The 13315-nt window shown below is 41.6% G+C and overlaps 1 protein-coding gene across 12 annotated transcripts in view; it reads left to right on the top strand.

Annotated features, from left to right (window-relative positions):
* Positions 1-13315, top strand: part of ntng1a (netrin g1a) — a 128559-nt gene that overhangs the window by 49828 nt on the left and 65416 nt on the right. For all 12 annotated transcript variants that reach the window (XM_037756738.1, XM_037756732.1, XM_037756735.1 and 9 more), the window contains exon 3: positions 11385-12028. In XM_037756738.1, the coding sequence (XP_037612666.1) occupies positions 11385-12028 (644 nt within the window). The remainder of the gene's footprint in view (positions 1-11384; positions 12029-13315) is intronic.

Below are 13315 nucleotides of genomic sequence, written 5' to 3'. Positions count from 1 at the left end.
TCAGCTAAAAGATGAGGGCTGCTCATGGCTACAGGCTTGTTTTCAAGTCGTAATGTAGAGTGAAAAATTCTCCATGTTATCTGACCAGACAGTTTGATTGAGAGATGTAGCAATGCAGCAGCCAGCAGATCGATTATGCCCCGGTGTATTGGCTCACTGCAGATATGTCATCTAAATAAACGATGAATGACACTTGTCTTGAAAATGGTGGAAAATAACAGTGATCCATTCCTGATTCGATGGGGGGGGGGCAGCAATGTAGCCGAAACTACAAAGAACTATATCTATTGTATATCTGGAAGCTGCGCAGTTTTCATCGCATGAGTCACAATTTTATATAACAAGCATAATGCATAATCCAAATGTCCATTTCCAGACAGCACTCAACCAGAACTTATTACTGTACTTTCTAACTTCTCTTGTTTAAATCACTCGTACATTAATAATGATCCGTTTTTCTTTTGTAGATTGGAATAAATGATTAGGCTTTGATTTGAAGCGGTACATACTTTTTCTCTTTCTATTTTAATGCGCTGCCGCTACCACTGGGTATTCTTTAAGTACTTGTCACAGATAATTCACTATTCTTATAGATCTTCTGTATTAAGACACCATCTTCTAAATCAGTGGTTCCCAATCAAGCCTACTACCCCGAGGGGTTACACTTGAAATTGCCTGCGGGTGGAACAGTTATAGCATCGCTTGACTAATTTGAAAACATTTAAATTCTGTTTTTTATTTATTTTTTAATGAATATATCCACATATCGATTCAGTTCAGCTGTAACAACTGAACACTACTGTTCATGTTGCGATTGGGAGTGTGTGCAATGTATTTAGCAAGCGAGTAGAGAAGTCTACAAAATTAGCTAATGGATAATTCGTCAAAATAAATAGCTAAAAGTAATGGATATGTGGTTGTAGTAGATACAGAAGAATAGAAGTAAGGCCTAAACAGTTGAAATAGTCAATAAATAAATGGATAAACAGTTGAAATAGCTAAAAAGAAATAGATAAATAGTTGAAATAGTGAGCTAAAAAATTAATAAAGAGTGGAAATAGTATAGTTAGCTAAAAAGAAAATGAATAAATAGTTGAAATAGTTAGCTAGAAATTATGAGGTTCTTTTTTACATTGAGATCATGAGGTCTTTCCACACACACAACTTATTTTACCCTAAAGAAAACAGTAAGATTGCATAAATAAGGATGCAGTGAATCGTACACGTTGGCACTTTAACTCGAAGTTAAGGAAACATATTCACGCAGCACAAAGTGCTGTGCCCATGTACTGTACCGTACCATTAACCGGTCAAGTTAACTGCCTGTGTTAACGGTATACTTGCAGCCATCAAACAACCCTCGGCTGTAAATCTCGATGTACTTGCGTTGCTCTCACAAATATACCATGTCTTAAGCAGCGGATACCGTCCTGTCCTCCAAACTATATCGCAGTGGCACCCGGTGGGTCCTGCACTGCCATATAAAAGATAATGGAATATAAAATTGTTTTTATATCCTCTGAATGTGCAGAGGCTGCATACCGAAGGCTTTCCCCACCATTGTTTTAAGGCTCATGAATCTTCTAAATCGCCAGCACTGATCGTGATGAACGCAACGCGAGGACATTTACACATCGTCTGGCCTCATAACCTGCCCTCAGCCGATTGGACGGCCCGCTCTGTGGTGCTTAAGGTGGTTGAACGGTGCAGCGTGTTGCCTTAGATCACTATTGGATTTCCCCCACCGGTGCCACAAAACAGCATATTTCATTTGCTGGACCCTTTGAGCTGTCGGCCTGCGGACCACTTCAAGCTGCTAAGGGATGGTGGAGCACCAATACTCTTTGTTTAGGTGTGTTTGAGTACAGGAGGTGTGCAACACATCGTTTCATTCTAACTTCATCATGGATTATATTTTGTTTCGTCTAACCAACAGCCCAATTATTCCATTTAAAAAAGAGAAAAATAACAAATCCTCTCATTGGAGATTACTTTAACAATTAATGATCAAAATTGTTGATTGTCGACCAAATTAATTCAATATTAATGTAAAAGATGAGGATCCATTATCAATGTTGCAACCTAATGTAAAGATGAGTATGTACAGTAAGAGAGTGTGTGTTCAAAGGCTGTGATTTATATTAATCTTTAACCCATGTCTTTGGCTCATTATAATATAATAATTTATGTTCTGCGCTTTGACTGGTTTGACCTAAAACTTACTGTAAAAATAACTAGTTTTGTCCAAAAGCGTATTTAAATCTATTAATCTATCTGTGCTAAAACCATGCCTTGCCACAGTTGGCAGCCTGGTGTGTGTTGGTGTGTGCATGTGTGTGCGTTTGTGTGTGTGCGTGTGTGTGTGTGTGATTTCAGGTCCCCCGTCGCCTTGTTGACCACGGTCCAGGCCGGTTGACCTCCGGCCGACCCTGAGCCATTTGAAAATATGATTGTAATCCTTGTGAGGATTTGGCCTGGGTGTCTATTACCACTGTAATCTGTCACACTGGCATCCAATATTCATTCCACGTCCAGGTTAAGCCCCTCTTTCTGTCTGCACCACCCATCACCATGTGTGAGAGAGCGAGAGAGAGAGGGAATCCAGTAAAGGTGTTGGCATGACTGGAGAGAGAGAGAGAGAGAGAGAGAGAGAGAGAGAGAGAGAGAGAGAGAGAGAGGTTTTGAAATTGAGAGAGCTCTGCTTCAATCAAGCCCCTGGGTCGGGGTGAAGAAATCTATTGTGGAACACAAGGTCTCATTAATGCAGCAGGGATAGCTTTAACCCCCACCCCCCATCTTACTCACATGCACACACACACACACACACACACACACCTCGCTGAGGAAAGAGAGGTAAAGACATGGAAGAGAAATGGATAGATGTAAGGAAAGAGATTATGAATGTCTGGGGAAAAGGCGGGAGAAAATCTATACTGTTGATGCAATGACACACACGTGGTACAAAGTTGTAATAGAAGCATATGTGCTAGAAAATACAGTATTTATGAGGGCTGTCAAAGTTTTAAAGCCACTAATTTATCTAACGCATTAATGCAATCGATCTTTTCGGAGGTTGCTCAGTTTTCAAGCCGTGAACATATATAGATAGATGAAGATGCTGGCATCATATGAAACTAGAGAACCTCAGGAATTCATTGGTACCAACCATGGCGTACTAGCTTGTCGCAAAGGAGGGTAAATGACACTCAAAACGTGTGCTGCATTTCGGCGAGGAAAAACTGCCATGGCAATTAGTCATCCCACCCTTGATATGCACGTTACCAAGACAACACAGGTATAGCAGCTATGGACCAACACATATATTTATATTCCATTTAATTGTGTTGAAAGCTGTCATCATTAGGAGAATATTACCTGTAAAATAGGGCTGTCAAGGTTTACGCAATAATAAAGCGTTAAAAGAAATTTAGGCTTTGTTTTTAAAGAGTGAAGATACTAGAAAAACCTCAGGAATCCGTTGGTACCAACCATGTCATTCTAGGTTATCGCGAAGGAGGCTAAATAACGCCCCAAACTTCCGCTAAATTTTGGCGAGGAAAAACTGGCAAGGCCATTTTCAAAGGGGTCCCTTGACCTCTGACCTCAAGATATGTGAATGTAAATGGGTTCTATGGGTACCCACGAGTCTCCCCTTTACAGACATGCCCACTTTATGATAATCACATGCAGTTTGGGGCAAGTCATAGTCAAGTCAGCACACTGACACACTGACAGCTGTTGTTGCCTGTAGGGCTGCAGTTTGCCATGTTATGATTTCAGCATATGTTTTTATGCTAAATGCAGTACCTGTGAGGGTTTCTGGACAATATCTGTCATTGTTCTGTTTTGTTAATTGATTTCCAATAATAAATATATACATACATTTGCGTAAAGCAGCATATTTGCCCACTCCCATGTTGATAAGAGTATTAAATACTTGACAAATCCCCCTTTAAGGTACATTTTGATATAACGATAACAACATGTGTGATTTATTTGTAATTAATCCCGAATAATCATGCGATTAATCGCAATTCAATATTTGAATCGATTGGCAGCCCTAGTATTTATGCATTCGCTTGTGTTGTGAATTCCTTTTTAGCAGTTTTTACTTACCTATACTCTAAGTTTATATTGGTGAATTGATATTTATCAATTTTGATATGTTGGTAAATGATGGGTAGCCCTACAAGAGGCCGCTGACCTGTCCAGGGTGGAGTGTGCGTCTTGTCCAGTGCATGCTGGGAGAGGCTCCAGCCCTCTATGACCTTGGACAGAATAGAAGATGGATGGCTGGATGGATGGATGGATGGAAGTTTAATTACAGTAAACCAATGAGATTTTGGTATCATTCAATATTTGGGTACAATACAGTATCTCATACCAGTATTATTATTGACCGTTTCTCTTAGGAATAAGTCTAACAGAAAAATGATATTTCCATCTTTTACTGGAAGGAACTGAAAGCTAAAAATAATTTAAAACTTTTATACACTCTCTCTGTTTTGTGCCACGAAGCATTATTCCTTTGTGAGAGTCTCCTTTAAATGATTGTTGTAATGATTTATGGATCATCCAACTGCAGCACATGATCTTTAATCTCTTTTTTAATCTCTGTGACAATTCAAAAACACTCCTCCTAACAGACAATTGAATCTTTAAAGACAGCCGTTGAAGATGCAAAGCAAAGAATAAGAGTGGGAGTGTGATTTAGAAATGTATTTCTAATAAACTATCGCGTGGAGAGTGTTTCTTACTAAACCTGTGAAGGCTGGAGGATGTGGTGAGGAAGCAATTTGTTGCTCTCATTAGGCGTTCCTGGGCTCTGGTATTGATATGTGTTTAGAGATAAACTCCTCCGATCACTCTCCATCTGTCTTTGTCTCTCTGTGCTACAATAACAGCAAAGACAGGATTGCGTGCGTGCGTTGGTTGCGTGTGGGTGTTGTTGGTTGGCTGGATGGATGTTTGTCTGCCTGCATTGTGTGGGTCCAGATGGCGTTTGAATAAACAAAACATAATATCCCTTTGAAATATCTTGAATCAGAAGGAACAATATTAGTGGCAGACCAGCCGTTCTACTAACAATAGCCAGTGCTTGAAGCTGACATGATTGACAATTTACTTCATATTGTAAATGACAATATTGATGTCAGTATCATAAATTGTATACGATATGGGATCAGGGTTGAAAACAAGGCAGGAAACATCTGTTTTTCAAATAACTATATTGTAAAATATCCACATTATTCAGCCCAGTTTGGTAATATTCATCATCACCAGGGGAACTGCTTCACATGTCAGTGTGTGCAGAATTATTATAAATCAGATGGGCAAAGAAGCTCATCGAAGCCACAGACTGTATATAAGAAGTGTACATAGTCATGATGTCACCCATTAGTTTGTCGACTGCCGTTTTGAAGCCTTGAGTTTGCATTTTGGTCGTCGCCATCTTTGTTTTTTTGCAATCAGAAGGAGAGAGTGGAGCTAAGTACACCTGAACGCTGAATAAGACATTTTTATGCGACCAAAAAGGTTCTAATTAACCATCCTGAACTGAAAACACACTGTGAAAGAGTTAAAGTTCTAAGACGAAAACACAGACAACTCCCAGACCGGACAACGCCGTGGTATTGACCTGTCAATCACAAGGTAGCCACGCCCTAAAGCATACCCTGCTTTATGGTCTATTTGACCTTTAAATGGGACCATAGTTTTCTAAATGAACATCATGCTGTATTGAAGAAGACTTGAAACTAGCATTGAGACCATAAATTCATGTTGTTGTAGACTTCTATACAATCAGACTTCTTTTTTCAACCAGAGGAGTCGCCCCCTGCTGGCTGTTAGAAATAATGCAGGTTTAAGGCACCTAAACATTGACTTCACTTTTCAGACCCAGAGTTGCTGATTGAAGCTTAAAGTGTAATTTTCATGGCAGTCACATTCATTTAGGTGACACTTTTCAAAATAGTTTAAAAGTTTGATTCATTTTCAGTCTGTTTGCCTCTCGTGTTACATTCACAGATTTAAAAGTTCTAAAGTGGTCAAACTTTAAAATGGGCCAGTACTGATTTTAGGTACTTTTACAATGTGAATCTTGATGCCAGCGCTCTTTTATCCAGAATGCACTGCAGGTCCAACATTTTCTAAAAGGTTAGGAGGTCCGATGAGTGAAAAAAACAGCTGATGAATAGCACTAAAATAACTAAAGTTTATTTTTTGAACAACACTTCACAACCCTTTTATATTTTATATTGTAGGGTTTTTTTCCCAGTCAAAAACAAGATTGAATCACATGTATAGATTAATTTGTTCTTCTTTAGGCGCACTGATCCCTTTTGAAATGAAATCTATTTTTGCAAGAAATAAAGAGGAGGAAGAAAAGAGAAGGAAAAACAGAAAAGGGGAATAGATGGAGGGTGGATTCAATTTGCTATCTGGGTTATAAGTCCAAGACATCTGTCAAACAAACGGGCTGGTTTGATTGGTGGGAGCCCATCTATCTAGATGGCTTGTCGGCAGTTAGTAAATTTATATTCCCCCAAGTCCCATCCTCCATCAGCGGTTACGGTGTGTCCGGGCCAAGACTGTCAGCCACCGCGCTCATATCTTATTTTAAAACTAGACACGGCAACTCATCTGCTCTACACTTCCTTTTGTATATGTAGACTCATATCTGCTTTTCATGGATCACATCTTTGACCTCTGCATCTGATTGTTGGTGCAAACACAATGATGAAAATTACACAAACACTCCCCACCCCCTTTGTCAGGGTTTTCTTTTTTTTTGTTAAGGTAAAGGTTGAATCGTATAAGATGAAACACCTCTTGTCTTAGAGTCTATATAGAGCCACTGTGAGAAAAACACGTGAATGGAGAACAAAAAAGAAAAAAAAAGAATCAATGCAGCATGGTAGGTTTGCCAGGAATGTACAGTAGTTATTCACATATTTAAGTCTAGTAATAAATCTTAAAAATGTGAGAATTTGCATAAAAGTAGGAAGAATTTCTCAGTGGGTAAAGTCCAGGTGCCTTATGTTATTTCATTCTAATGGATAACTAAAGAAGGTGCAGCAGAGGAGCCTGTTTCTAACTTTAAATTGAATTATTGTTCATTAAACTGTAGCAGGTCCAGAGGCACAATGAAAGATCTCAACACTGAACGTGTTAGATTGCTTCAGACAAGTGATATGAAGGCAAATTGTTCTATCTGCAACATGTCTAAAAGCCTTGGTTGGTAAAGCAAGGGAAAACCACTTCCACACAAACAGCGCTGGTCTGTGGAGTGCTGCTGAATGGAATTAATCTAATTTATTATCCTCTGCGTTGCTGCATTGTTGATTTTTATTACTCCAGTCGGCTGGTAAAATTAGCCTGAACAGTTTGACAATAATGGGGACAACACCAAAGGAATTTAGAGCAGCTTCCTGATGATTTGTGAAATCCACCCACATGTTGGTACACATGAACACCCACCTGCACACACACACACACACGCGCGCGCGCTAGCCCTCTCACTCTATCTCACTGCATCACAATGCTAATAATCGGATTAAGCCGCTGTGTTTTGGGTGGATCGACGCCATCTCTATTAGCACCAATTTAGCGTGACCTATCCGCTCCGGCAACCTCGGCGCTGGCTTTGTGATCTGCGATGGCTGTCCCCCTCCATCCTGACCACTTATCATCACGCTGGGATTAATAGAAACATCTTCTGTAATTACAGAAATGCTGCGTTGCCATGCCGGCCGCTGTCAACGATTTTAATGTGTGCCAAGCCATTAATCGGCTAACAGAGCCCTCAGCGGTGCCCTACGGTAAAACACAGATATCTGCCATTGATTTTCACGAGGCCGTACTCAGCATTTTATCGCCTTTCTCTTCTGACCGGTGAGGTTATTGATCTTCATAAAGGCAGTATTTTGTCATGAGGCGAGAAGCGGAGGAGACAGTAATGAAAGGTTTTTAACCTGTGTGTTCGGTGGGGAGCGCTGGACGACTGGCCGAGGTTGCCAGGTGCTACACGCAGCACATTTTCAGCTGCTCGGCCACACAGGGATCGATAGGGATACATCTTTGTCTGATTACAGAGGTGTGCTGTGAGGATGGCAGCTTGTGTGTGTGTGGGTGTTACACTAATAGCTGATCACTGGATCTGCCTGATTGAGACATAATGGAACAAAAAGCTTGATCTCAGATATGATAAAACTGCCCTCGTAAAGACCCCCTATGTAGTGTTTGCTTACTTTTACTCTTCAAGCCAAAGGTAAAGGCTACAGCTCGACTTTTTGTGGCTTAGGTTTTGGCGTATTATGGGTCGATGGTGGCATAAATGCATCACCTATTTTTTAGCTGTTGTGGAGAGTAACCAAGAGTATTTACTTAAGTAAGTACTTAAGAAATTTTGAGGTTATTGTACTTTACTTGAGTATTTACATTTTTGCTACTTTATACATCAACTCTACTACATTTATCTGACAGCTACAGTTATGGAATAATATTTTACATACAAAACCTGTGAACATTTAATCCAGTGGTTAGCCTCTTGGTCTGAAAAGTGAAGCCAATGCTGAAGTGCATTAAACTTGCATTCTTTCTAATATCCAGCAGGGGGCGACTCCTCTGGTTGCAAAAAGAAGTCTGATTGTATAGAAGTCTATGAGAAAATGAGCCTACTTCTCACTTGATTTATTACCTCAGTAAACATTGTAAACATCAGTTTATGGTCTCAATCGCTAGTTTCAATTCTTCTTCAATACAGCATGATGTTCATTTAGTAAATTATGGTCCCATTTAGAGTCAAATAGACCATAAAGCAGGGGATGCTTTGACAGGTCGCTACCACGGTGTTGTCCGGTCTGGGAGTTGTCCGTGTTTTCATCTTAGAACTTTAACCCTTTCACAGTGTGTTTTCAGCCTTTTTGGTCAACTAAAAATGTCTTAATCAGCGTTTGGTTGTACTTAGCACCACCCTCTTGTGTAACGTCTGGTTGCAAAAAAACAAGATGGCGACGGCCAAAATGCCGAACTCGAGGCTTCAAAACGGCAATCAACCAACCAATGGGTGATGTCACGGAGACTACATCCACTTCTTATATACAATCTATGATTAATTCTGATAAAATGTGTAACTCTAACTTCCCTATCAGTATATAAAGTAATTCAAATGAGCTCCACCTGAACTTGCAACAATTTTAAAATGCTCCATATGTATTTATGCATCAGTAAGAACAATTCAATTATATTTGATACAACAATATAAAACTGACAGGCATCATTCTGCTGTTAAGTATTTTTACTTTCAATACTTTAAGTAATTTTTGCTGATAATACTGACTGTCCCTAAAGAGTAACACCAGGCTGGAAAGCAGTGTTTCGTCTCCTCTGTGGTTGGAAAGGTGTGATTGGTTCAGTTGGCAAGGAAAGGTGAGAAGTCAAACCACTGGAGGTCAACAAAGACAAGACTTTCAGGGGCTGTTAAGTTACTCCTTAAGTAAGATTTTGTATGGATGACTTTAACTTGTAGTGGAGTATTTTTACATCGAGGTATTCCTATTTTTACTCAAATAAAGGATCTGAGTACTCCACTATTATAAGTAAGAATGAAGCAAACTTACAATAGAAACGTCTGAGGGTTATAAAAATAGAATATTGTGTAACTGAACTTGATTTCAAGGCAGAGATTTAATTAAAATATAAATGTCTCTCACAATGTTTAATAGGATTTCAAGCAGAGAAAGGCACCGTTTCAGAGGGGAAGTGCTAACCACAAAAAAAGCATGCAAGTAAGAGTACTTCTTCTGTTCAGAAATACAGTAGAATTAACAATAATTAATGGGGTCAATAAAAGGAACATGTTCTCCTCTCTCCTCCCCGGTCTACACCTGTGCTCCGAGCGGAGCGCTCCACCGTCGTTGAATAACAGTTTTAGGTCTCCCTCGATGGATGCACATTTCCAACAAGCCACAGCGACACAGTCAGCCATCCTGCATGCCAAGTGTGTTTTTTAGAGACTGTGCACACCCCCTAAGCAGGCATAACTGTCGCATATGAGTTATCACACATCTGTCTGTGGGATACACGGCGCACCAGATGCTGCAGTTAATGGCACACCTAACCTCCCACCATGAGATGGTACACTAAAACCTTAGTGGAATTTTCCACTGCCAGTCTTCCTCAGCCACGGCCGCCGTTGTCCAGCGTTAGGAGAAGCCTGTAGGGGACAGTCCCCCAGACAGGATATTAATGGGGCCCTCCAACAGACGGAAGGCCTGACATCAGAGCCCTGTTTCATTGTCACCTTGCCTTGGAGGACGAGGAAAAACTTGCAAAGCTTATTAGCCGAATGGAGCTGTTTCTCCCTCGATCTTTGCCTCAACGCTTCATTAGACTGCCTTACATCAGAGGCCTGCTCCTCTCCCTGTATCCTCACCACATCGCCACACACACACACGCACGCACACACACAGGCTACACGCACAGGGTGACATCTCCCACCTAATCAAGTAGTGGATTATCTTGTCCTGATAAATTGGAGCTTGTAGCACTTGAAAGGTCCTCGTGGAGGAGTGCCTCCTCCCCCTGACAGCTAGATGGAGCCCCCAGGGAGCAGGGAGAGAACATCGCCTGGTAATGATTTGTGGTAAATCGGACAAATGTTTTTGGAAAGACCTCTTTCAAGCAAAGGGGACGTGATGAATTTAAAGCTTGCGAAGAAATTCTAAAAAACCACAAGTCAAATTCAGACACGAGGGATAAAAATAAAACATCTCTACGAGTGAAGTTATTACGAACTGATTAAATGGTCCAAAAGATTCGAGTGAAGTCGGATGCACGGCGTGTTTTGAATGCGCTCAGTGTTAATGAGTCAAGTTGGGAAGTATAAATAAGGTAGCAATGAGCTCACTCAGTCTACAAATGTGTTCCTCTGGGCCACTTGATACATACAGCGCACTAGTCTTGTGATTCCAACACTGTAGAGCAGGAGAAAAACAGACTCCTTAATTCCAGGACTGGGAATGACGTGACAGTTGTAGTGACATGATGTAACAATGCAACAGAGAGGAAGCAAATGCGCTGAGATGACAAGAGTCAACAGAGGTGTTGGGAGACTCTTAAAAGATAAATGTGCAACATAAAGCGACCAGGCTTCAAATATTCATATATACGACTGCACACTACGCCCAGCAGAGCATGTGCATTCACACGATGCCCTCATTGAGATTCATCTTACAGCTTCACAGATCCCTATTTCCATTCTTGCATTGAGTTCTCTTCATAATCAACTCTGAAAATGACCTGATTCGTTATTTCTCGCCAAGACTAACAACCTTCCATTACTTTGTCTTCCTCCTCCTCTGTTTATTTCCCTCTCTGTGTAGGAGAACCCCTACATGTGTAATAATGAATGTGACGCCACCACAGAGGAACTCGCCCACCCTCCGGAGCTCATGTTTGACATCGAGGGCCGCAACCCCACGACCTTCTGGCAGTCCACGTCTTGGAAGAAGTACCCGAAGGCCCTCCTGGTCAACATCACGCTATCTTGGAACAAGACCATCGAGCTGACCGACGACATCGTCCTCACCTTTGAGTCCGGCCGGCCCGAGCAGATGGTGCTGGAAAAGTCGCTGGACTATGGCCGAAGCTGGCAGCCCTACCAGTTCTACGCCACCGACTGCCTGGACGCCTTCACCATGGAGCCCAAGACGGTGCAGGACCTGACTCAGCACACCCTGCTGGACATCATCTGCACTGAGGACTACTCGCGAGGTTACGTGTGGAAGTATGATAAAACGGTGCGCTTTGAGATCAAGGACCGCTTTGCGCTGTTTGCTGGGCCTCGGCTCCACAATATGGCTTCGCTTTACGGCCAGCTGGACACTACCAAGAACCTGCGGGACTTCTTCACCATCACAGACCTGAGAGTCCGTCTGCTCCGACCAGCAACGGGAGCTACGATGGTGGACGAGAACAACCTGTCCAGATACTTCTATGCCATCTCTGACATCAAAGTCCAGGGCAGGTAAGACCTGAATTCTTCTGGAAACATGTCATGTGCAAAGATACCTTCAGACCCCAAAAGTCCCAGGTGTGCATGTCAATTGGTTTTGGTAATCTGAATTCCAAATTGTTAAGTGAATTTGCATCAATCAACTAAAGTAGGACAAAGTGGGACATTTTTGCTCTGGGTTGTCCTGCCAGGTTAATCCAGCTGATTCCCCTGAAGGAACACGTTTAGGACTACCTCAGTGGTTTTTCTGTGGTTTTATTGCAGCGACAGTACAGCTACCCAATAGTGAAGAAAAATGTGTGCACCGCTACCATTCTTTCCAATAAGGCAGCGGATCCATAATGATGTGCGGAGTTCACCGGTTGTCAGCATGTCTTAATTAAGCGAGCTGCTCACGGCTTGCTGAAGCACTCCGTTTTGGACGCCAAATTCACTCAGCTGTCTAGTAGCCCGTGGAAGACATCTGAGGTAGCATTTCAGCCGTCAGGTCACTGCACGCCGTAATTAGCGCTTGATTTACGGAATCCACAAGAGGGTCATATAACATGAAAACAAGACGCCATTAGGCCGTTAGAGGAAAAGGCCAACAAAAAGCCTCCTTGGCGCTACCACAGGAGCCACTGGGGCATAAGACTTAAGTGGATCTGTTTTACACTGTGTGGTTTTTCAATTTAACAGATGTGAATATGGCTGTAGGGGTGAAGGGATGAAGATTTAATTACTCTTGTTTTGCTTTTCACACACGAGAGGCTCGCAATACAGCGGCGGAACGTCGCAACAATTCAAAGTTGGGTGAGATGACATGCTCAGTCACAGTCGCTCTAACTGATGTGGTTGTGAGAAAAAAAAGAAGTTTTCTCAGCTGAGGATTTAAATGTGTTTAGAGAGCTCTGTTCTCATGCTACGCCAGTTATAGTCGCGCTGTAATAATATGTTTGCTGCTGTGACATTATTTACATTAACATTGTCAAACGCCTTCAAGCTATTTAATGAATCTCTAATTTGTTGATTTCCTTAATATGCCATTAAAATGGAGTAGAGCCACACCAGAGCACGCATAGCTCTGTAACCCGGGCAGGTACCCTTGAGCGCAATAACTATGATAATGAATGCCTCGCTCAGAAATTGAATTTTTGACTTTTCCCGTGATTGAGAAGGTCATTCAGCGAAAATAACTGGAGGGAATTTACTAACACAAAAGAGCCGGACGGGTTATCCATTCAACACTCGCTGGAATGAAAGGGGCTGTCACGAGCGCAGATTATTTATTCTATCTGACTAATCATGACCAAACTCATA

This window comes from Sebastes umbrosus, chromosome 21 (genome assembly GCF_015220745.1).
Source record: "Sebastes umbrosus isolate fSebUmb1 chromosome 21, fSebUmb1.pri, whole genome shotgun sequence".
NCBI classification, from domain to species: Eukaryota; Metazoa; Chordata; class Actinopteri; order Perciformes; family Sebastidae; genus Sebastes; species Sebastes umbrosus.
This window is presented reverse-complemented; position numbering and strand designations above follow the sequence as displayed.